The sequence below is a fragment of the Microcaecilia unicolor genome, chromosome 2, assembly GCF_901765095.1.
Source record: "Microcaecilia unicolor chromosome 2, aMicUni1.1, whole genome shotgun sequence".
Taxonomy (NCBI): Eukaryota; Metazoa; Chordata; class Amphibia; order Gymnophiona; family Siphonopidae; genus Microcaecilia; species Microcaecilia unicolor.
In genome coordinates, this window is record NC_044032.1 from 334366775 (window position 1) to 334392836 (window position 26062).

A 26062-nucleotide genomic window follows, 5' to 3' on the forward strand; every position below is an offset into this window, starting at 1 on the left:
ATGTCCCTGGCGTTGGCCAGCGTTTCACAGTGTCATACTACTGGGGGAAACAAACCTTTCCACAGGGTATACCTAGATTTCCACACATAAGGTATCCAGAGACTTTAGGGCCATTATTTAAATACATTTACCCAGATAGCACCACCTGCTACCCGGGTAACTGCTTCTGACTAGGGCCAGTCACTAAGAATCATTACAGAATGCTTCAGGATTTGCCTAGACAATGCAGGAGCAAAGCCTGGCTGGATATTCAGGTAGTGCTGATATTCAGCACCAGCATCTAGAAAAAAAAGCTGTCCTAAGTTATCCAGATAGTTATCTGGATACTGACATTGAATATCACTGTTATTCTGCATCGATATGCATATAGAGGCCAGCACTGAATATCTGGGTATGTAAAAGAAATATTGACCAGCAAGTTTAAATACTGACCCATTTATATTTGAATACTGCTTGTTATGAAGCTAAAATTACACCTGTTATCCTAACCACAAACATAATTAAAACTTTGATGCATGCATGTAAGTCTTCACCTAATAAGTTATGTCCTCAAAAATCCCTCTGTTTACTATAAGTTTATATTTTGCATAAGTTCGAAAATCTGCTTAAGATAATTCAGCTAGTCGACCACTGTAACCCTCAGGTTTATCCATTCAGCTACTGTGTAAGCAATTGAAAATTCACCTTTATTTTTTTTTTTATTGAAATATATCATAATGAATACAAAGTATTCATTATAGAAACCAGTACAGCCCACATCAAGGGACCGAGAAAAAGATAGACTAAAGCAACAAAGAAATCAGTTTTCAAACTATAATAGCCGTGGCTAACTTATTGGCATTCTTAATAATATCCACCTGAGATCAATTTGTTTCCTTATCTAACAGCAATCTTTTTAGTTGTTATGGCTCAAAAAAAAAAGTATAAGTAACATGGGGGAAAGTAATTATACATCTTACAAGAAATGAAACTTGCACCAAATGATTGAAATCTCAATTTAAATCTAAAAAATTGCTCACGTGTGAATTGTGTTGCCTTGGAAACGTCAAGAAAGACCTGAAGCTTCCTTCCGCAAAACAGGAAATCTTTTTTTAAATCAAAAAAAGCCTTCTAAGCTAATATTTTATCCTAAATTAACCTTTATATGGAAACAGGAGAAAGAATAACATGATTTTCTTACCTGTTACAATAGGGTATGACTGTGGACCTGGAACACTGGCTCCTATATCTGCTGAAGTAGGACTTGTTAGACCGGACTTCATTTCATCCAGTCCACCAGCTAGAGATGCCATAGTTGAATATTCTGTTGTCTAAAAGAAAACGAGAAAATGCTATTAAGTCATAAACCCCAAATCCTATAAATGGTGACTAAATCTATAGAATAAGGTCAGTTAGGCACGAGACATAATTGCTAATTGGTGCTAAATTGGCACATAATTGGAGATAAGCACCAATAATTGGCCTTAACAAGCACTAATTAGCAATGTGCGAGTAACTGACTTATGCTCCTATTCTGTAAACTGGGGGCCCCTTTTACAAAGCAGCAGTAAGCTCAATCCGGGTTTACCGCTTGCTAAAAAGAACTACTGCCAGGTTACTGCAGCAGTCCAGTGGTAGTTCCCACCCCCAGTGCGCCATCATATCCGGTGCTACAAAAATATATTTATTTTGTAGCACTGGTGTGTACACTGCCCGGTTACCACTACCTCAGTGGGTGGTGGTAAGGGCTCTCCCCTGAAATGGCTGCATGGCCATTTCCTGCAGAAAAGAAAGACCTACCTTTTACCTGGCTGCGGTAAAAGGGGGCCTCGGCGCACATCAAAAACATACGCCGATGCTAGTGCAGGCCCTCTTTTGCTGCAGCTTGGTAAAAGGGGCCCTGAGTGCCTAACTTCTCTTAAGCACCAGCATTTACACCAGCTTTTGACAGATGCAATTGCTTGCATCCAGAGTTAGGCGTGATATGCAACTCTATGTTAATTACTACTACTACTACTTAACATTTCTAAAGCGCTACTAGGGTTACGCAGCGCTGTACAATTTAACATAGAAGGACAGTCCCTGCTCAAGGAGCTTACAATCTAAAGGACAAATGTACAGACAATCAAATAGGGGCAGTTAAATTGGGGGAGTCTAGATTTCCTGAATAGGTACTGTATAAAGGTTAGGTGCCGAAAGCAACATTGAAGAGGTGGGCTTTGAGCAAGGATTTGAAGATTGGTAGAGAGGGGCTTGACGTAAGGGCTCAGGAAGTTTATTCCAAGCATAGGGTGAGGCGAGGCAGAAAGGGCAGAGCCTGGAGTTGGCGATGGTGGAGAAGGGTACTGAGAGGAGGGATTTGTCCTGTGAGCAGAGGTTACGGGTGGGAACGTAAGGGGAGATGAGGCAATTACATGTTCCTCACACACACAGATTCTTTGCTGAGTCCTATAGACTATGAGATTTAATCTTAATTATTAGATGCATTTCATGAATGTCAATATACCTTAAATTGTATTCTTCAATTTGTTATTGTCATGTAATCCACATTGAACCTGAGCACATCTCGGGATAATGTGGGATAAAGATGTCAACAAATAAAATTAATAAATAAAATGCAGATAAGAAAACTACCCATAGTTAGGCAAAACATACAAGCAGAATTTGCCCAACCTGCTTTACTTTGATTAGTGCCTGAAGAAAATTATTCACACCAAACTGCAGGTATATTTTGAAGAGAAAACTCTGCATATACTTGCCTCCTGTGACCTCAACCTATTGCTGAAATAATTCCTATACCCCATACTTAGAAGTATGCAGGTCTGTCAGAGCAAGTAAAATATCATGCTTTCTTATCTTTCCTTTAATTTGATTGTTTTCACCTCTTATTCTTCTTAAAAAGTATTTGAAGGGGATTTTAAGACATTGTCTTCTGCCTGGTGAGTTTATGTGAGCTTAGGAAAAGGGGTGTATTCAGATTTCATTACCTGACAGTTCATCATTGAAACTCATTTTTGAAAGAGAATGTGGATGGTTTGCTTGACATAATGTTTAAATCTCTATTTTCAAAATCTATTTTACAGATGTTCAACTGTGCATTTCATCTGCAGTGCATTCAAACCTAAAGGGAGCATGTCAGCGGCGTGTTGGGGGTGGGATGAGGGTGATCCTAACACTTGGACGTTTTTCTACCATAATGGAGCAAAACAAAAAAATCCAGGACTACAACTAAGACATTTTGAGCTAGACCTGTGTTAATAATGACTAATGCAAACAATCCACAAATGTGGAAAGAACACCAGAATCCCACGTGGGATGCATGCAGCAAGAAAGAAGAGTAGGAGATGGATCCAGCACTTCAAACACAGACCATGGAGCACCAAAAGCTGGAAAGTGCATGGTTTTGAGACTATAACATTTTTAAAAAGTCTTCAAGACTTCTTTTAGCAATTCAGTCTTTGATGACAGACTCATTTGTAACTGTTATACTTACAATACAATACCTTCAAGAGACTCCTGAGGCAGACATGCTTGTGCCGAAACACAGTGCCCTGTCGAGTCATCATTAACATTCATCAACAAAAGATTAATTTTCATGTTTTGGTGTTCCTTGGTCTGTGTTTGAAGTGCCTGGATTTATTTATTTATTTATTATCACATTTGTACCCCGCACTTCCCCACAGAAGCAGGTACAATGCGGCTTATATAGTTAACAGAATTACAATTATTAGATTCATTAAGAAGAATATTAAGAACTATAATGTAACATAATAATAGAATGCTTTAAGTATATGTTAATTAACATGGGAAGGAGTAATGAAGATAGATAAGGAAATGGGGATGGTTATGATGAAGAAAGGAATGGGGAAGGGAAGACTAGGATAGTATGGAGTATCTAGGGGGGCATGGTTAATATATAGACATCGTTATAATAAGAGAAATGTGTAGGTTTATGTCGGGTCCATTTCCCACTCCTGTTTCTTGCTGCTTAATAATGACCAAGCTACAAAAAATGCCCTAAATGACCAGATGACCACTGGAGGAATAAAGGAATGACCCCCTTACTCTCCCAGTGGTCAATGACCCCCCATCCCACCTCCCAAAGATGTGAAAGAAACAGAACATACCAGACAAACATGACCATGTGGTAAGAGAACTCTTACCGTGTGGCCATGAGGCGAGGATCCCTTATCGCCACCCATTGAGGTGGTGATAAGGGCTCCCACTGTAACCCACTGGTAACAGGGCAGCGTGTGGCAATGACCGATTACCGCCTTGTTACCACTGCACAAGCCATTTCCGGGGGTTTTCTTTTTTTTGCTAGAAATAGCACGCACTTGGGTCAGAACTACCACTGGTGGCTGCGTTGAGCTGACGGTAGTCCTGATTTAGCATTCGGTAAGCTCGCGTTGGGCTTAACAATGCTTTGTAAAAGACCCCCTCAATGCCTGAAAATCTTCGCATGGTTTTGTAATCACTAGTCATTTCCAGTCTTGATTATTGTAATGGCCTACACTTGGGCCTCTCTGCATCTTCTTTAATAGTTATTCAGCTTGTTCAAAGTGTAGCGGCACTCATCTTGACAGGTGCATGAAGGCTGATCATATCACCTCTGTACTTTATGAGCTTCATTGGTTTCTGACCTGCTGTGCACAGTGTGTCTCTTCTACAAAGACACACTCCTTAGTATAGTTCCCATTGATGAATTAAACAAGTATTGTCTTATTGATTGTTTTCTTCTGTTTACTCAATAAGGGGGGGGGGGGGATAATTTTATAAAGGTTTTTCTCTTGCATATATGCCAGTATACGTGTATGTAAACTGTCTCATATAAACTTATCCCATGCATGTTGACAAAAATATAAGTACTTTTATATGACTCAGGCCTAGGTGTATTCAGGGGGTGGATTTTGGGTAGAGTACAGGCAGAGTTGCAATTTACCAATTTGTTTATAAATATATGTACATTTACCCCGCTCTTCAGCAGGTTAAGTGGATATGGATTCATTTAACCCATGATTTCAATATGATTTGTGCCTAAGGGGTCCTAAAAAGGTATGGGAATTTTTCTGGCTATGTTGGACTTAGCAGCTGTCCTCAAGAATGTAGTCTCATGTACTTGAAGGAATTAGTTTTGTAGGGACCTTTGATAGAGGTGCCAAGTTACCCAGTCAAAGGAGAGGTTCTTATTGGCTAGTCCTAGTTTTGAAATATCCCAAAGAAGTGTGATATCTATAGTTCCTGATTCTTCCAACCCTCCCCCCCCCCCCCCGATCCTCCTGACCCCACCCCACACACAGGGATTTAGAAAGATAAAGGAAGGGAGTAGTTTGATGGAATATACTTCAAACACACAAGAAAGCAGAACTTATAACGCACGAGTTACAACCCACTGCAGTGTTATATGATCTGCCAGAGGCATAGCCAGAACTCAGGTTTATTTGGAGAGGGTCTGAGTCCAAAGTGGAGGAGCACAAAAGTTTGTCCCACCACAACGTGACCCCATATGCCTGAGCTAATGGGGGTTCCAGCCCAGCCAGCGGAGGTTCTCCTCCAGCCGAAGCATGGCACTTTTCTTGGGCCACCGCCATGCAAGATCCCCACCCCTGTGCACGCTCAATTTTCACAAAACTGAGCACAGGTTGGAGAGGACCACCTCCTGCCCATGTTCATTTTTTGTGCATATGTGGGGGCTGACCTCCCTTGTGCATGCTCAGTTTTTTTTAAAAAAACAAGATGTGCAGGGGCAGGGACGGGGGCGAGGGTGCCAGTGCAGTATAGCGCTCAGGAAATCCAGCAGGCTTCAGTTGGAGGAGGGCTTCCACTGGCAGGGCTTGGGGTCCCCCACCAGTCAAAGCATAAAACAGTGCCTCAGTTTTGGAGGGGGGCCCAACACCAAATTAGAGGGACCCAGGCCCCCACAGCTACGCCACTGTGATCTGCCAGTGAGTAACTAGGCAGTAGCTGCACTCAGACTACAGCAGGGTTCTTAACTATTGGTGCCCGCACCCCAAGGGGTATGGGAAGAGGTCAAACAGGATACGGAGAAGGGTCTTAAAATCTGAGGCAATTTATTGAAACTTTCTGAGTGAAGGCAGTTATTAGGATAGTTATTGGTAGTATAACTTTGTACTACTGTAATTGTAGTAATACATTAGCAGTTAGAACTGTTCGGGCTAGACTCTATATATCATGTTAAATTGGTGCTGAAAAAATTACACCTAGGCATATTCTATAAAATATGCCTAAATTTAGACATACTTTATATAATATGGTAAAATTTCCACGTGGTTCTTAGAATACTCCGAGAATTCCCATCCACGTGACTAAATTTAGTCACAGGCAGTTATGCCAAGTAAAACTTGGTGTAAATGCTGATGTCTAAATTAGGTGCAGACTGGATGTATTCTTTAACAACATGCATAAATTTTAGAAATGTCCACGACCCGCCCATGGCCACACCACCTGTTCAACTATGAGACTTAAATTTATGCTCTTGGCCTTTTAGCTGAGAGGGGGAAGGGTCCCTCTTTGCTTGTCCATGAACTCCATTAACTAGCAGCCTAAGAACAATGGTTGCAATGCCTGATAGACAAAGGGTGGCCTGGAGGGAAATGTAGAAGCTTAGATGTGACAGAGCTAGCCACTGAAGTAAAACTCTGTGACCAGAAAACAAAGCAGCAGAAGGAAGCCTGTGGAAGCCTGTGGAGAAGTAGCTTAATGGTTAGTACTGTGGGCTTTGATCCTGGCAACCTGTGTTCAAGTCCTACAGTAGCTCCTTCTGACCCTGAGTGAGTCACTTAACCCTCTATTGCCCCAGGTGCAAAAACTTAGATTGTGAGCTCAGTAGGACAGAGGAAGCACCTGCATATAATGTGAACAGTGTTGTGTATGTCTAGTAGCACTATAGAAATGATTAGTAGTAAACAGTAGTAGTGAGCAACAAATGTGTGTGTGTCTGAGCAAACCTGAAAGTGAAAGCACATATTGGCACCTGTTTCCTGCTTTTAAATATAAGCCTTCCAAGTAAAAAATAATAATTTTGAAAATCTTATACCTTTTGTTCCATCTGGGAGCAGGGCTTCAGAGCAACCAAAGCCAGACAGTGAGGCTCCATGACTAGTAACTTCAAACAGGACAACCTGTAAAAGTTGTCACCTTTCCTGACTTCAGAAAGTATCTGGAGTTCTGTAAAGGAAATAACTGGGAAGGAGAGAAGTTTTTGATCTCTCTCTGCTCCTGTTCCCGCGCTCTGTTCTTAGTAGGTATAAAGCAGAGCACAGGGGGGCACTTCTCTCTCAGGGGTAGATGCATCAAGCAAACGTAAAAAAATCAGAAACGTTAAAACCTTTACCGAATTTCAAATAACGAAGCATGCTCCAAAAACACAGCCCCAAAAAGTTTGGTGCGGTATTGGAAAGAACGATGCACCAATCCCCGTCGGTAATCGGCTCGTAAAGCATGCGCAAAGCAGCCAAGCGTTATGCTGGCTGCTCTGCGCATGCCAGAAACGTTCAAAACACAGTCAAATCGCAAGCACATGGCTCCCAAATCAAAATAAAAATAAAAAAAAGGATCGGGAGGGGGCAAGGGCGCTCATCAGGAGCGTCCTGTACGGACGGCCTTGCCCCCCCCCCCCCCCGCTGCTCCCCACTTTCCGCCGCTCCCCCCACCCCGAAAAAGCAAACTTCTAGAAGCCCCTGCCCCCTCCCTTCCTCACTACTCTCTCACCTAAGCTCCGCCTCCCGACATCCTCCGTCCGTGCCCCGCCCCCTTTTGGGGTCGTCGCCGCCATTCCCCTCCTCCATCGGGCCCCCCTTCCTCTTACCGGGCCCGTGCAGCGCCTCTCTCCTCTGTCCGAAGGCGCTGCACGGGCAAGAAGAAAGCTGAATCAGCTGATGCCTGCCTTCGCCTAGCTTCGATAGAGCGTCTTTCTCCTCCTGGGCCCACCCCTGTCTGACGTCAGTAACCTACGGAGGCGGAGCTGAGGTGAGAGAGTAGTGAGGAAGGGAGGGGGGCAGGGGCTTCTAGAAGTTTGCTTTTTCGGGGTGGGGGGAGCAGCGGAAAGTGGGGAGCAGCGGGGGGGGGGGCAAGGCCGTCCGTACAGGACGCTCCTGATGAGCGCCCTTGCCCCCTCCCGATCTTTTTTTTATTTTTATTTTTTTATGTGTTTTCTGAGGTCCTTTGGACCAATCACAGCGCTTTTAGCTCTGCTAATGCGCTGGGATTGGCTCAAAGTTTGTTTATTTTTTCACTTAACACTTTTTCCTGGCACAGAGCTGTCCTAACGAGAGGTCCAGACCTCTCGTTAGTTTTCCTGCCTTTTTCCTGCGTAAAGGCAATCGGAAAAGGTTAGTGCATGTCGTTTCAATGGGGTTTTCACACTAATTGCTCATCTCCATTCCGTTTTCGTTAGCTGCTACTACCGTCGAAAAATAGGCTTTAGTGCATGGAAAGGATCGGAAATTCTTCCTTAAGGGCTCATTTAACGATGAAAAACGTTTAGTGCATCTGGGCCTCAGTCTCTGAGCCCGCAGGGCACAGGACTCTGTTAGGCTGCCTTTGTTTCTCCTTCTTCTTCCTCTGCACACCTCCATCTTTAGCCACCAGAACACAGAGCTCTGGTGGCTGGCAGCTTCTCTCTCTTCCTTTCCCTCTACACACATATATACCTCTTGCAGCACAACCCCAAGGCTTCTCCTTTCCTCTGAACAAACACCCTATCCTTTCTTTCTCTCCCTAAACACACACAGATACAGCCCTGTACCAGTTACCTGTACTAAGTGCTGTGAGCCAATACATATATGCAAATATAATATACTTTATATATCCAAATCTGTGTGGATTGCGTATTCTTTGAGAACCTACTGCCTCTGCGAACTGGACCCGGGACCACCCTAGACAACGATTGCTGACACGGTGCAGAAAACAGACACAAATGTGTGCTTCACGTTCAGGTTTGCCTGGCGCATGCGCACAGAAGCTGGGCTTACTGAAAAACTCTTCTGCGTATGCGCCAAGCACATCCTCCCTCCTTGCTTTTGTCTTAACAGTGCACATCTAATTTGCATACCATTTTCTTTGAGCATTGGTGAGCTAATTTTCTGTGCTGTTCAAGCATTTGTTAATTTTGTTAAATGTTTCCATCTCCATCACTTCCCGCGGGAGGGCATTCCAGGTATCTACCACCTTCTCTGTGAAAAAGTACTTCCTGACATTAATCCTGAGTCAACGCCCCCCCCCCCCCCCCCCACTACCACCTTTCCGTCTCTGTAAAAGGTTTGTTTGTAGATTAATGCTTTTCAAATATTTGAAAAGTATTAATCTATAATTAATCATATCACCCTTGTCTCTGTTTCCTCCAGAGTATACATGTTTAGGTCCTCAAGTCTCTCCTCATATCCTCATACATTTTGTGACACAAACTCCATACCATTTTCATCGCTTTTCTCTATACAGTTTCAAGTTTTTTTAATGTTAGCAAGATATGACCTCCAAAACTGAAGATAATACTCCATGTGCGGCCTCACCAATGACTTGCATAGCTTGTATAAGGGCATCAAAACCTTCTTTTTTTTTCCGCTGGTTATACCCCTCTCTATGCAGCCTAGCATCCTACTTGACTGTGGCCACTGTCTTGTCTCTCTGTTTCGTCACCTTGAGATCTTCAGACACCATCACCCTAATGTCCCTCTCCTGCACTGTGTTGAACACTCTCTCTCCTCCTATCTGGTACATCTCCTTTGGATTTCTGTACCCCAAGTGCCAAATAACAAAGAAGGACCAAAATCTCATGAAGAAGATCAAAATCAGCAAATGTAGTGAGGAGATGAAGTTACTTTGTGAAACCAAACGATCTTTATTCCAGCCAACAAATACAGTAAAACAACTGATGACCTGACATGGCCGTGTTTCCACTGAAAGATAGCCTGTATCAGGGGTTTCTTACTGCGGCACCCCTGTGGTTTCTCAAAGCTCTACACTAATGTATTGTGTTATTATATCAACATTGTAAAGCTGCTTTTGGAGCACAGTTTTATGTGAATGCTGTCTTTTTTTCCTCAGTTGGTTATAAGACGAGACCCCTGAAGCAGGCCATGTCGGATCATCAGTTGTTTTACAGAATCTGCTGGTTGGATTAAAGATCACTTGATTCCACAAAGTGACTCCATCTCCTCTTACATTTGTTGACCTTGCACCCCAAGTGCATCACTCTGTATTTCTTGGCATTAAATTTGAACTGTTCTCAAAATACAGTACAATGTATGTACTATTAATTTAAAACATATAAAGTTTGTTATGTTAAACAAAACTGATAAGATTTACATGTTTCCATCAAGTAACAGACTCATAACAATAGCTAACACAGTGATTGATATACACCTCTTTATTAACTCTAATTAAACAAGTTACACCTAAACTGACATCTTGTCCATAACCCAAATTATTTCACCCAATACCATATAGTTCTTTGTTTTCATCTTCAGGTAGGCAATGTATTAATATACTGAGTCCCACAGTTCAACAATCACATTTAGTCTGCCATTGTCGACACACCACCACATTAACGATCGGACACTTACACATCCAAGTTTGTAAAATAGATATCTACAAAAAACTCTGCCTATGACCTTGGGGGTGGAAGAAGGTACATGTTCAATCCTACAGTCACCATCAAACTCTTTTCATGGTGTAACCTTGTGCTTGAATAATCAATGGTGTAAATGTTCTTATAGAGGCCATTCACACGTGGATTCTTTTTCACACGCATAAATCCTTAACTCATGCAGAGTTTCACAAATTGCTTCATCATGTCACGGTTGTCGTCGGCGATGTCCATGCCTTACTCGTCAGGGCACTCATCAGTGCCTTGTTCCTCCTTCTAAACCTTCTAAAATTACCTGCAGTTCCAGTCAGTGACCTGTGGGGTCACTGTAGAGTGGTGGACAAGCTGGTGATGTCATCAGCACTGAGCACTTCTTAAGCTGGCTTCTGAGAGTTCTCAGTGTTTTGGCAATTATCCTTGATGGGGCCCAGGCCTGCCTGGGCTCTGCTAGTTCCTACTACTGCTTCTTTGCGAGCCTGTGGCCTGAAGCTTTGCCTACAGGTTTCTCCTTATGCTGTGTTCCAGTGGAAGTCTGCTTCCAAGCCAGGGAGTCCTGAGGAGTAACAGCTCTGCCTACAGCTTTCACCTTTGCTTGGGTCCAGTGAAGCCTGCTGCCAGTCCTATGAGTCCAGAGCCTCCTGTGGCTCAGTTGAGATTCCAGTCGCCCAACGTGAGTCCTTAGTTGCTGTGTGCAGCGAGTGGCTTTGTGCTGTGTTTGGGACTGTGTGGGCTGGATGATGGGGAGTGCTGTAGGTGCAGCAGCTGAGGCCACATTTCGAGGTATCTCTGGATGAGAGAGCGGTGCTTGGAGCACAGAGGGGTCTTTTTGGGCTGATTCTGGCCCTTGGGTGCTGTGCAGGGCTGTTGAGTCTTCTACCTTAGGAGCATCAGCTCAGGTTTGGCTTCTTCACCTTGCTTGCCTTGGGAGCATCAGCTCAGGCTGTGTTGCTTTATCTTGCTTGCTTTGGGAGCATCCGGTTCGGGCGCCTCAGTGACTGTCTGCTTGTCTTAGGTGTCATCCCTAGTCTTCTGTGAGCGGAGTGACCCACTCTACATGCGGTGCAAGTCCTGAAGAGACTCTTTCTTTTCCCTTTGTTGTGCTTCTGCTCCACTCTGGTTTTGAGGGAGATTGCCGCAGTTGTTCAGCAGCTCATCTGAGTGTTCTGACAGAATGAACCCTTTTCTTAACCACTACTGCTGTCAGCCAAGTATTGCCTGTTTATCTTTGTCCCGCTAGGGCGGGCCTTTTGCCTAGTATATTGTGTTCTACTGTATGCCATATGTTTGCATTGCTTTGCTAATATTGAGATGTGCAGCTAGGCTGCTTATGTTTGATTTCCCTATACAGCTCGGCTGTTCTACTTTACCTTAATCTATGTTTTATATTTGCCTTGCTTCAGCTAGGTTAGACTGTATAGCTAGGCTGCCTGTTTTCCTTTCTGTGCTGTTTGGCTACCCTTTTTGCCAAGTGTTTTGTTACTATTAAAACTGCCTCAATTTATCTCCACTTGTGGTCCAGTTCGGTTCTTTGGAGTACTCTTAGTTCTAAGGGGATTTGGTCTACCCAGAGGTGGTTGGTTGATTCTCACGCGGCCACCTCTGGGTCAAGGGCTCACAAATGCCACACATCAGAAGGATACACTGCTTCTAACAGCCTTCATACTATAATATAAAGACGACATACAACAATCATTCTGTTCAAATGCTATCCCTTTGTTTAATAAATTATAATAATATAATATATTATTGATTAGGTTCCCAGTTGTGGTAATTAGGTAATTACATTTTAACTGCCAGACCTTTGACCATTCTTCTAATTTATGGAGATCTGTTCTCATTGTTTCCACTCCCTCCAGGGTATCCACTCTATTGGCTATCTTTGTGTCATCCGCAAAAAGGCAACACTTCCCTTCTATCCTTTCAGCAATGTCTCACAAATATGTTAAATAGAATTGGCCCTAGTACCTGCCCCTGAGGCACTCCACTGCTCACCTTCCTTTCCTCTGAACGGATTCCATTTACCACCACCTTCTGTTGCCTGTCAGTGAACCAATTTCCAATTCAGTTCATCACTTTGGGTCCTAAGTTCATCCCTCTCAACTTATTCAATGACTTTGCTGAAATCCAAGTAGATAACATCTAGTGCATGCCCTTCATCCAGTAATTGGTAACCCAGTGAATGAAAACAATCATATTTGTTTGGTAGGGTTTTCTTTTGGTAAAACCATGTTGCTTCAGATCCTGCAACCTAGCTTCTAGAAAGTTAACTATCTTTTCTTTCAGCAGAGACTCCATTATTTTTCCTACCACTGACATGCAACTTATCAGCCTGTAGTTTCCCACTTCTTCCCTGACTCCTCTTTTGTGAAGAGGGACTACATCAGAACCTCTCCCATCCCTAAAGATCTATTAATTGAATTCTTAAGAGGACTCACCAGGATTTCTGTGAGGTCCCTCAGTATCCTGGGATGTATCCATTCCAACCCCATAGCTTTGTCCACTTTCAGATTTTCAGGTTGTTTGTAAATGCGTTCTAACATGAATTGTGCACAATTCACTCCGTTCCTAGATATACCCTTGGCAGCCGACTGCGGTTTTCTTGCGTGAACACCAAAGAGAAGTATTTGTTTAGCACATTCGCTTTATCTTGATCACACTCCACATAGCCATTCTCAGCATATTTCAGTCTTACAATTCCATTCCTATCTTTTCTCTTTTCCCCAATATATCTGAAAAAGGTCTGTCACCTCTATTTACATCTTTAGTCATTTTTCTTCCGCCTGTGCTTTTGCTAGCCATATTTCCCTCTTCGCTTCTTTGAGTTTAATCTGGTAATCTTTTCCGTGATCCTCTTGTTACATTCTTCTGTATTTCTTGAACATAGCCTCTTTTGTCCTTATTTTTTCAGTCACTGTTTCTCTTGTTTTTGCTTTCTTTCCTTGTATAAAGATCTGTTGGCATATTTATAACAACTTTCAGCTTGAACCACTGTGCTTTCATTTCTCCTATGCCTACCCATGCCATCAGCTCCTTCTTCCAATATTCCCCCATTTTACCAAAATCAGTATTTCTCAAATTCAGTACTTTGAGTTTTGTGTGTCTGCACTTCGCTTCTGCTCTTATATCAAACCATAATGTGTGATGATCACTATTGCCTAGGAAGGCACCAATCCAGACATTGGAAACAGTTGCTCCATTTGTGAGCACAAGATCCTGCGTCAACCCTTCCCTCGTGGGTTCCGTCACCATTTGTCTGCGCAAAGCACTTCGACAGACATCCACATTCTCTCTGCTTCTTGGTATTCTTGGCATAATATGATGTACCCACAAAGCCCATGTTAGAAGCCATTCCACAGCATTTTATATGTGCTAACATGGTTCTCAGTTTGTTAGAAACCCAAGGAACTGCGCATTGCAATAATCATTTGCATAAAATACCAAACATTGTAAAACAGAATAAAAGTCCTCTCATAGGCGCCCGGTATAAGAGGCTTCAGCCCCAAGCCCCAAGCTCTCACCCCCCCCCCCCCCCCCCCGATGCACCGTTTATCTCTCGCACTCCCTCCCTGCAGTCCCTATAATTTGATTAGATCGCCGGCGCTACAGTACTCTCTCACCCCCCCCCCACCCTGATGCAGCGTCTCTATCCCTCTCACTCCCTCCAAAGTGATTCAGATGATCGCCCATCGCTTCAGCCGGTAGCAGCACGCCAGCATCGTATTACAACTTGCTTCGGGGCTTCAGCCTGACTGCATGACGTGCCCCGCCTCCTTTTACCAGCCTTCCTTCTGATTCGTCCAGCCCTCGCGGAAGCAGTTTGGTCAGAGGAGGCGGGGCACATCATGCAGTCAGGCCGAAGCCCTGAAGTAAGCTGTAATACGATGCTGGTATGAGTAGGAACTGAAATTTGACTTTTTTTGTTAATAATCTGCTCTTCTGACGACGGCCAGCAACAGCTAGTTCTCTTGCAGATATAAGGTGTTTTTGGTTTTTTTTACCTATTCTGTTATCTTGATAATTAAATCTAAGAATACACACACACACCTTTCACTTTCGATCTCTGGATTTCAAGCGGATGAACCAGTGGAAGTCAATGCACTTTATTTTTTAAAATCCAGTTTATGTTGGGATATGTTCGAAAATGAGACTCGTAGCCTGGAATACCGAGGAGCTACAATTTTGAGCAGCTTCTGCAGCTAAAGCATTTAAGTAGAGATGCCATACGTGACCCATGTATAAAGCCACACAGGCAGCATGTTCCTCTTTGCAGTACCCCTCCCCTCCCACATACACACAGAGGCACCATGTTCAGATTTTTTCAGCACACAGCCAGCATGCACCCCTCACAAACACTCAGAATACCAGTATCTCTCTGCTGATCCCCCCACTCCAAACACACCCACTATATTTGTCTCTGTTGCCCCCATTCATACACCAAACTTGTCTTATTTTTCCACTGCCACAGATTCTCACATTCTGTACTGCTTCCAGCAAGCTTTCTGAGCAATTAATAGAAATTGGTACAGAAATTATGGCGACAATAGAAAGCTTGTCTCTTTTCAGTACTGTCATGGTACAGTAAGGTTCTGAGTGTGTTTTTGCACAAAGTTGTGCATAGTGTTTTGCAGTTGAGCGATTGTGGTTAGTATATGCTTTGAGCAACCACTTTATTCTTTGACGTATGATACATATCTAATATCTAAATTTAATAAAAGTTATTAATTGTGATTATTTTATTTGTACTTATTTTTTTTCTGTGTGTTGTCAGACAATTATGGATGTAAACCCCGCCCCTGGCCCCACCCCTAACCCCACCCCCTTTAGCCTCCCCAAACAGTTGGGCCACCGACCGCCTATGAGTCCTCTGTTGTAAGAAAGGGGCACAATCTGTGTAAAAGCCTAATTCTATAAAATGAGGGGGGTTGTTTGTTTTGTTTTTCTTTTGGGGGGAGGGGTGTTTGCTATTTGCCTGAAATGTGACTTAAATGATAATTGAGTGTCTAATAGTACATCCAAATAACATACCTCATAACAAAGAGTGAAAAAATTGTTCTCAATTACAGCTGTGTCAGGATCATCTAAGTTACAGTATCTAGAGACCACCATGATCTGTGTCTTTTGGTAATTCAGAAACAGCTCGCTTTCAACCATCTTGAGATTAGGCCCATGGTTTCAGTTACATTTTAAGTAACATAGAGGGGCATAATCGAACGGCGCCGGCCAAATAGATTGCCAGCGATCTATGTTGGCGGCAGCGCTATAGCTGGCCGGAACCATATTATCGAAAAAGATGGCCGGCCATCTTTTTTTTTGATAATACGGTTTAGCCCGGCCAAATGCCTTGGAGTTTGCCAGGTTTGAAATGGCCAGGTTTGTTTTTCAGCGATAATGGAACAAAATGCCGTCCATCTCCAACCCGGCGAAATCCAAGGCATTTGGTCATGGGAGGAGCCAGCATTTGTAGCGCACTGGTCCCCCTGACATGCCAGGACACCAGCTGGGCACCCTAGGGGTCAGTGCGGTGGACTTCAGAAAAACCTCCCACATGCATAGCTCCCTTACTTTGGATACTGAGCCCCCCAACCCCCCCCTCAAAACCCACTACCCACAAATGTACAACACTACCAAAGCTCTTAGGGGTGAAGGGGGCAACTACATGTGGGTACAGTGGGTTTTGGAGGGCTTCCATTACCAGCACAAGTGTTACAGGTAGGGGGGATGGGCCTGGGTCCGCCTGCCTTAAGTGCACTGCGGTACCCACTAAAAGTGCTCCAGGGACCTGCATACACGCAGGCCTCTAGGACTTGTTGCTGCTGTATAACCTTGGCACACCAGTTGACACCTGAACACTAATCTCTTTGAAAAAGTCCTTTATTTGAATAAGCATATTTACTCACAGTTAACTGCAGATCAGATGTTGTGCCCCACTGGCAAAGAGTCTCCCTGGTACTGAGATGAGCAGTAGGTCAGAGCTGGCACAATGGTGTACAATGCCCTCTTTCAGCCACATTCAAGGTAATAACGTTCTCTAACGTGGGTGACACATGAAAGGGATCTAAAACTGGCTTACAAAAATGGCCACTACCTCATGGACTACCGGAAACAAAACAGGGCACACTCTGACCCAGTAGGCAGGGGGAAAAGCACCATGGGAGTAGAGCCCAGTACTCTACACCCACCACAATGCATTGCTAATGTGACTCTGCAGGGCACCTAACAGAAAAGGTGTCACACTCACCCGAAAGCCATATCGCAACCAGGGAAAGGCTGTCAGAGGATACAACACATTCTGCTGTCATGGAGGTGGCTACGGCATTTTAGGCTGGCATAGAGGCTGGCAAAAAAGGTTTTTAGTTTTATTTTTTTAGTATGGGAGGGGGTTGGTGACCACTGGGGGAGTATGGGGAGGTCATTCCCCATTCCCTCCAGTGGTCATCTGGTCATTTGGGGCACCTTTTTGAGGCTTGGTCGTGAAAATAAAAGGGCCAAGTAAACTCGGCGATATACTGCTTATCGCCATTTTTTTTCCATTATCGCCAAAAGCCGGCCATCTGATAGCCACGCCCATACCTGCCCATGTCCCGCCTTCGCTTCGCCGCCGACACGCCCCTTTGAACTTTACCCGGCGACGCGACGGGAAAGTGGTGATGTTGCCAAAAAAGAGGTTTTCGATTATACCGATTTGGCTGCTTTTCCGAGATCGCCGGCCATCTCCCGATTTATGTTGGAAAATGGCCGGCAATCACTTTCGAAAATGAGCTGGATAGTAACATAGTAGATGACGGCAGAAAAAGACCTGCATGGTCCATCCAGTCTGCCCAACAAGATAACTCATATGTGCTACTTTTTGTGTATACCTTACCTTGATTTGTATCTGTCTTTTTCAGGGCACAGACCGTATAAGTCTGCCCAGCACTAGCCCCGCCTCCCAACCACCAGCCCCTTGATTCGTATCTGTCATTTTCAGGGCACAGTGATCCTTTTAGGGTATTTTTCATAGGTAAATAGATAATATCATCATCAGCATACATTCCAAAAATGAACCCTTGTTCCATAATTATGTCACATGAGGGGAGGAGATAATGAATGAATAAATAAATTAATATTGAATAAAACTACAGAAAATATGGATCCTTGAGTAACACTTCTCAAATATGGAAGCCAAGAAGTTTGATCTGAAAATCCATTAATTACATTGAAACCATTCTAAAATTATAGGCCTGATATTTAAAAGAGTTTAAGTGGGTTGGAAAGGCTCCTGCCCATTTACACGAGTGCCGCTCAATATATCCCCTGTCCGCCATAACACTGTTGGGTTAATGACTGGAAGATCTGTGAACAGAACCAGTATGTAACAAGTTAGCAGCAAAATTCAGTCACTAACCAGTTAATTAAGCAGATAAAGTTAGGCAGCAAAAAGGCTGCCCTAACTTTATTAGACAAACTATCTGGGCACTGGCCTATTGACCAAGCCCAGATGTGATTCTGCATTGCAAATCTGGCCTTAATTCACTCCATGGCTATCACTGATGACCACTGTTCCCTCTAAGCTGAGCAGAAGCCCTCCAACTGCATTGCTGCTGGGGAGAGGTGCTGCTTTAATATTATGTCTTCAGTCACTAGGAACAAGCAGTTTCCTAGGAGTTCTGCAGAGCTTGCCTATCCCTCACTATTAAAAGTGTGATAGTGAGACAGCACCCCCTCCCCCACTGTCAGGACTATAGGTGGAGGACTCCCACTCAGCTTAGAGTGAACAGTGCCGACCACTACAAGCTGAACATTGGTAAGAAGGAAATCTCCCAATTTCCATCATCTCATATCACTCTATCAAAACCTGAATGACAGTATGGAAAGCAGCTGAAATTTCTAAAAGTGCTACAACTAAAACTTTATTTTCCTCCACAGTTAGTTTCCAATGATCAATAGTTGAAACTAACATTGTCTTATTGCTGTGATTTGTACAAAATCCAATTTGATAATCATGTAGAGCATTTACCCACCACTCAACATATTTCTTTAATTGCTGATGTGCCTCATCAGCTGGCAGAGCTCAGGATCCTCGCCAGCCATAGCAGCAACCAGGTGCCTCAATTTTAAGGGCCTGAACCCACAGTGGGGGGCCCAGACTCCCGAGGCCCCCATGGCTACACCATTGCCATCTATATCTGTAATGATCCTGAGGATCCAACAACACCCCAACCTACCAAATATTAACCATCCCCCTACACTATATATTCAATTAATTGTACCAGGAACAATAAATTGGCAATAGGCCGGTAGGCATTTACAATATTTTTTACCTCAATCTAATTTTGAAACTGGACAAATCAAAGCTTGTTTTAAACAAGTATTCATAATTCCCTTGGCTAAGGATTGTGCTCCCATACAATATACTGTCTCTTGAAAGTCATTTTTCAGGACTTTAATTAGTGACACTGGACAAGGGTCACTAGCACAAGTATGTGAAGATACATTGTGTACTCTGGAGATATCTGATCGGCTATAACATTAGAAAACTTGCTCCATATTTCTTCTCATTCCACACAGGGGCAAAAGAAGGCAGAGGCAGCGTAGGGGAGAGCAGGGTAACAGTAACAGGCAAAACTAATGCCAACAGAGCAGAGTAGCAAGCACATCATGTACTCAGCTGAGAAATCTATGGAGCAGATTTTGACAGACATCCAATCTGATGAATCTTCATATGAGGGGTTTCCAGAATTTGATATTAGAAGTTTTGTAGCTGAGGTGGGTCTTGAAAATCTAGGACCCAATATACAATCAGATCAGCACGAACATATCTAAATCTCCACCACCCAAGCTGCAAAGGACTCAAATACAAATTAACTTATGCATCCAGCTTCCCCTACATCAGCACACAACTGTGGAACGCACTACCAAAAGCCGTGAAAACAACGTACGACCACCTAAACTTCCGGAAATCACTAAAAACCAACCTGTTCAAAAAGGTATACCCCTTCGACCCAACCTAAATGCCTAAACCTTGCAACACAACGAAACCTAACCCGGAAACAGACATTGCATAACTCTTCTTCTCTGCGATCCCCCAATGTATCTATAACACATGAACCTATTCGACCACAATACCTCTTTGTATTTATATAGTAACATAGTAGATGACGGCAGAAAAAGACCTGCATGGTCCATCCAGTCTGCCCAACAAGATAAACTCATATGTGCCACTTTTTGTGTATACCTTACCTTGATTTGTACCTGTCTTTTTCAGGGCACAGACCGTATAAGTCTGCCCAGCACTATCCCCCCCCCCCCCCAACCACCAGCCCCGCCTCCCACCACCGGCTCTGGCACAGACCGTATAAGTCTGCCCAGCACTATCCCCGCCTCCCAACCACCAGCCCCGCCTCCCACCACCGGCTCTGGCACAGACCGTATAAGTCTGCCCAGCACTATCCCCGCCTCCCAACCACCAGCCCCGCCTCCCACCACCGGCTCTGGCACAGACCGTATAAGTCTGCCCAGCACTATCCCCACCTCCCACTACCGGCTCTGCCACCCAATCTTGGCTAAGCTCCTGAGGATCCATTTATGTTTTTCCCACACATGTTTGAATTCCGTTATCCTTTTCATCTCCACCACCTCCCACGGGAGGGCATTCCAAGCATCCACTACTCTCTCCGTGAAAAAATACTTCCTGACATTTTTCTTGAGTCTGCCTCCCTTCAATATTTGTTTCTCTGCCGGAGATGGAGAACACCTCTACGGTACTATGTAAGCCACATTGAGCCTGCAAATAGGTGGGAAAATGTGGAATACAAATGTAACAAATAAAAGAATATCCGGTCCTAGATAACCACACAAAAGAAGCTCCTGCCCAGTTAAAACATTCTAAGTGAGCTGGCTGCTGATATTCAGCAGCACTTCTAGGAAATGCCATTCAATATTGGAACTAACTGACCATTGTCAAAACTGGGCAGTAGAGGGATGGTCCAGGGCAGAGTCAGGGAGCAGCTGGGAGTTATATGAGTGCCGGTGATATTCAATGACGGTGCCCACGTAGCTAAGTGACCTAATAGGACGGCATAAAAGACTGTCCTAACTTTGGTCACTTAGCTATGGAGATGCTGGTACCCAAATTACTTTTGGGTAGCAGCCTGAAGAGTCCTCTGTTCTCCTATCCCTCCCCATGAACAAAAGTGCGCCCCCCTCTGTATCCCTCCCAACAAGCAAAACTCTCCATGTGCATCCCCTCATGAAGCCTCCTTCCGAAGGTGTTCAGGATTATAGACTGGGAAGGAGCAAACCCCAATCACTCCTGCCCATGCTGGCTCTAGGTGCAAAATGGCAGCCGCAACCTCTACCAGTAATCTCATGATCCTACCATTAGAGGTTGCTACTGCCATTTTGCACCCAGCATAGGCAGGAGACACTAAGGTAGCCTGTCATGCTGATGCTGCACCAGCAGGAACTGACGAACTTTACAGCACCACAGGGGAGTGAGAGAGGTGAGGGAGCAGTGCGGGGAGGGAGCAGTGCGGGGAGGGGAAAATAGAGACTGGACTGGGGGGGGGGTGTAGATACCAAAACCAAAGGAGTAGGGGAGAGAGGGGGCACTGGAAGCAATGCAATGAGGCAGGGTACTGCCAAAGCAAGTTGGCTCAGGGTGCTACTATCCCTTGAGATTGCCCTCACTGACTGGGAAAGGAACTAGTTCAGTAGAAGGCAACAGAGGGTAATGGTAAATGAAGCTCACTCTGAGGAAAAGGATGTTACCAGTGGTCTGCCGCAAGGTTCAGTTCTTGGTACGGTTCTTTATAATTTTTGTAAGTAATATTGCCAAAGGTATGTCTAGTAAGGTTTGCCTCTTTGCAGGTGATACCAAAATCTGTAATATGGTAGACACCCCTAATGGGATGGATAACATGAGGAGTGATCTAGTGAAGCTTGAAAAATGGTCCAGACTTTGGAAGTTAAGATATTAATGCTAAAAAAATGCAGGGTCATGTATTTTGGCTATAAAAACCTGAGGGAGCAGTACAGTTTAGGGAGTGAAGTACTTTTGTGTATGAAAGAGGAGCAAGACTTGGTAGTGATCATATGTGATGATCTTCAGATGGTCAAACAGGTAGAAAAGCCAATGGCAAAATCCAGAAGGTTGCTTGAGTGCACAGGGAGAGAAATGGCCAGGAGGGAAAAGGAGGTGATAATGCTTTTGTATAAAACTCTGGTGAGACCTCATTTAGAGTACATGTTTGAGCTGAGAGAGTGTCTCCACTCCATACACAGAAATCTCTAAATTTAGTACCTGTTTTATAATCCCTGAGACCCTGTCAGTGGATCACAACAAATGGAGTTCATTATATCCAATGGCTGAAACGTGAAGACAGTGCTGGGCAGACTTTTACTGTCTTTGTCCTGCAAATGTCAAGATGGATTTGGATAGGCTGGAATGGGCTTCGATGGCAACTCCAGCAATTGGAACATAAGGACAGAGCCGGGCAGACTTCTATGGTCTATGTCCCAGAAACACCAAAGAAAGACCATGATCACGTAAATAATATCACGTTCATTGTTGATTTAAATCTTGAATTGATAATGAATGTTGGGCAGACTGAATGGACAACTCAGGTCTTTATCTGCCATCACTTACTATGTTACTATATTAGTGCTATTCACAATACTACTACTACTATTTAACATTTCTAGAGCGCTACAAAGTGTACGCAGCGCTGTACAAACACAGAAGAAAGACAGTCCCTGCTCAAAGAGCTTACAATCTAATAGACAAAAAGTAAAGCATTTAAATTTAAAATATTTAAGCAGTCAAGCACAAGAGAACAGTCACAGAAGGACAGAAGATGTTGAAGGGTGGTCAGTGTGATTAGGTGTAACTCTGGTTGGAGTAGTGGGAGAAGGTGATAGAAGAATAGAAATGGGTGAGGTAAAGTAATGAGTGGGTTGATAGGGAGGTTATATAAGACATGTCACTCTAGGGGTGGGTGGGTAGAGGGGTAGGGTGGGTGGAAGCAGGAGAAGGTATTCTCTGCAGCCTATCTGTGAGATGGAAAATGCTCTCTGAAGCTGCTGCTATAAGTTGTTAGTTTTCTCTCCCTGAAAGAGATCCAAGCCACACCCACGAAGTTCAAACTGTCAGTGGGGAGGGTGAGGGGAGGAAATGGCAGTGCTTGATGAAAAAGAGAGCTCAGTTTGATAGGAGATATACTATAGGATGTCATTCTGAGGCCAGGCTAAGTCTAAAGCAGGAGAAGGTATTCTCTGCAGCCTATCTGTGAGATGGAAAATGCTCTCTGAAGCTGCTGCTATAAGTTGTTAGTTTTCTCTCCCTGAAAGAGATCCAAGCCACACCCACGAAGTTCAAACTGTCAGTGGGGAGGGTGAGGGGAGGAAATGGCAGTGCTTGATGAAAAAGAGAGCTCAGTTTGATAGGAGATATACTATAGGATGTCATTCTGAGGCCAGGCTAAGTCTAAAGCAGGAGAAGGTATTCTCTGCAGCCTATCTGTGAGATGGAAAATGCTCTCTGAAGCTGCTGCTATAAGTTGTTAGTTTTCTCTCCCTGAAAGAGATCCAAGCCACACCCACGAAGTTCAAACTGTCAGTGGGGAGGGTGAGGGGAGGAAATGGCAGTGCTTGATGAAAAAGAGAGCTCAGTTTGATAGGAGATATACTATAGGATGTCATTCTGAGGCCAGGCTAAGTCTAAAGCAGGAGAAGGTATTCTCTGCAGCCTATCTGTGAGATGGAAAATGCTCTCAATACTTAGTGGAACATGACACGGACCATGTTTTGGCACTCTTGCCTTCATCAAGATTCCAAAAGCCCATCTGGAGCATTCACAGAAATGGAAAAATGGAAGTGGGGGATGGCGAGAGGGGATCACTAGAATACCAGGGCAAGAGTTTTATTTTAATTTGGGGGGAAATGTCAAGTTGGGGCAGTCTAGATTTCCTGAATAGAGGTAGGTGGTTAGGTGCTGAAGGCGACATTGAAGAGGTGGGCTTTGAGCAAGGATTTGAAGATGGGCAGGCAGGGGGCCTGGCGAATGGGCTCAGGGAGTTTATTCCAAGCCTCACCCCATGCTTGGAATAAACTCCCTGAGCCCATTCGCCAGGCCCCGGAAGATTGGAGGGTGGCCAATGTAACGCCCATTTTTAAAAAAGGCTCCAGGGGAGATCCGGAAAATTATAGACCGGTGAGTCTGACGTCGGTGCCGGGGAAAATGGTAGAGGCTATTATTAAAAACAAAATTACAGAGACCAAGTCAGCACGGCTTTTGTGTGGGGAAATCTTGCCTGACCAATTTACTTCAATTCTTTGAAGGAGTGAACAAACATGTGGACAAAGGGAAGTCGGTTGATATTGTGTATCTGGATTTTCAAAAGGCGTTTGACAAGGTACCTCATGAAAGGCTACAGAGGAAATTGGAGGGTCATGGGATAGGAGGAAATGTCCTATTGTGGATTAAAAACTGATTGAAGGATAGGAAACAGAGAGTGGGGTTAAATGGGCAGTATTCACAATGGAGAAGGGTAGTTAGTGGGGTTCCCCAGGGGTCCGTGCTAGGACCGCTGCTTTTTAATATATTTATAAATGATTTAGAGATGGGAGTAACTAGCGAGGTAATTAAATTTGCTGATGACACAAAGTTATTCAAAGTCGTTAAATCGCGACAGGATTGTGAAAAATTACAAGAGGACCTTACGAGACTGGGAGACTGGGCGGCTAAATGGCAGATGATGTTTAATGTGAGCAAGTGCAAGGTGATGCATGTGGGAAAAAAGAACCCGAATTATAGCTACGTCATGCAAGGTTCCACGTTAGGAGTTACGGACCAAGAAAGGGATCTGGGTGTCGTCGTCGATAACACACTGAAACCTTCTGCTCAGTGTGCTGCTGCGGCTAAGAAAGCGAATAGAATGTTGGGTATTATTAGGAAAGGTATGGAAAACAGGTGTGAGGATGTTATAATGCCGTTGTATCGCTCCATGGTGCGACCGCACCTTGAGTATTGTGTTCAATTCTGGTCGCCGCATCTCAAGAAAGATATAGTAGAATTGGAAAAGGTGCAGCGAAGGGCAACTAAAATGATAGCGGGGATGGGACGACTTCCCTAATAAGAAAGACTAAGGAGGCTAGGGCTATTCAGCTTGGAGAAGAGACGGCTGAGGGGAGACATGATAGAGGTATATAAAATAATGAGTGGAGTGGAACAGGTGGATGTGAAGCGTCTGTTCACGCTTTCCAAAAATACTAGGACTAGGGGGCATGCGATGAAACTACAGTGTAGTAAATTTAAAACAAATCGGAGAAAGTTTTTCTTTACCCAAAGTGTAATTAAACTCTGGAATTCGTTGCCGGAGAAAGTGGTGAAGGCGGTTAGCTTAGCAGAGTTTAAAAAGGGGTTGGACGGTTTCCTAAAGGACAAGTCCATAAACCTCTACTAAACGGACTTGGAAAAATCCAAAATTCCAGGAATAACATGTATAGAATGTTTGTACGTTTGGGAAGCTTGCCAGGTGCCCTTGGCCTGGATTGGCTGCTGTCGTGGACAGGATGCTGGGCTCGATGGACCCTTGGTCCTTTCCCAGTATGGCATTACTTATGTACTTATCCATAAGGATATTTTCCTGCTATCTCACCTTTGCTGGTCAGAGGCCTGGTAAAGCCTGAACAACTTTTCCTATTCTAATATGGATTCTACACACTGTGGCCTGAAACCATCAGAAACCAGCTTTCTATAATGGAATATTACTGCTTGCCATAGCTGTGATGACATCATCCAAGGGCATGTTGTTTACTGTTGAATGACCTCTGGTTATCTCCTGGGAAAGTGAAGGAGCTTACTTTACAGAGACAAAAGTCTCCAGGAGTATATGTGAACCAAGAGGGAGTTTGATACCATCAGACTTGTGAGTAATAAGAATTTCTTTGCTGCAATCACAAGGCCTTGCATTGTCACCACCATGAATTCTGCTGGACAGAAGCACATCATTTGTGATTGGTCCATAGGTATCACCTGAGTGACAGGGATGCCAATGTAGGACAGAAGAAAAATAAAGAAGAGGAGAAGAGAAGAGGATTTGTTGTGGATAGATCTCTCTCAGACTAACTAGAGAAACGGATTTTCCTAAACACACCAGTGAACTGAATTCCTTATGATAAAAGCTGACAAGGTCAGTTCTGCTGCAGCTGTGCAGTTTCTTACAAGACTGTAAATCAGGGCACAGAGCAAAGACCTTGGATTTTATTGCTGGATTTGGATAGACTCGTAGAAAACTTCTGCTAGAGTCTCAATGGAATAATCTGATTCTTCACAATTCTGGAAGTCTGCAACCGAAGGACTAAAAAAAGGGTGAGAGAAGCAGGATTTTATACCTATGTTTCAGGGTGTAGTTAGTCTCTGGTTTTTGTCTGTGAAGGACTAGTTTGTCCCAGGATTTGTGGTCAGCAACCTAACTCGCTGCTAAGAGTGGTAATCTT

At 44.0% G+C, this 26062-nt stretch overlaps 1 protein-coding gene across 1 annotated transcript in view; it reads right to left on the reverse strand.

Moving 5' to 3' along the window:
* Positions 1 to 26062, reverse strand: part of PAX5 (paired box 5) — a 790496-nt gene that overhangs the window by 273831 nt on the left and 490603 nt on the right. Inside the window, 1 exon segment of the mRNA XM_030194363.1 lies at positions 1181 to 1310. Within this exon segment, the coding sequence (XP_030050223.1) occupies positions 1181 to 1310 (130 nt within the window).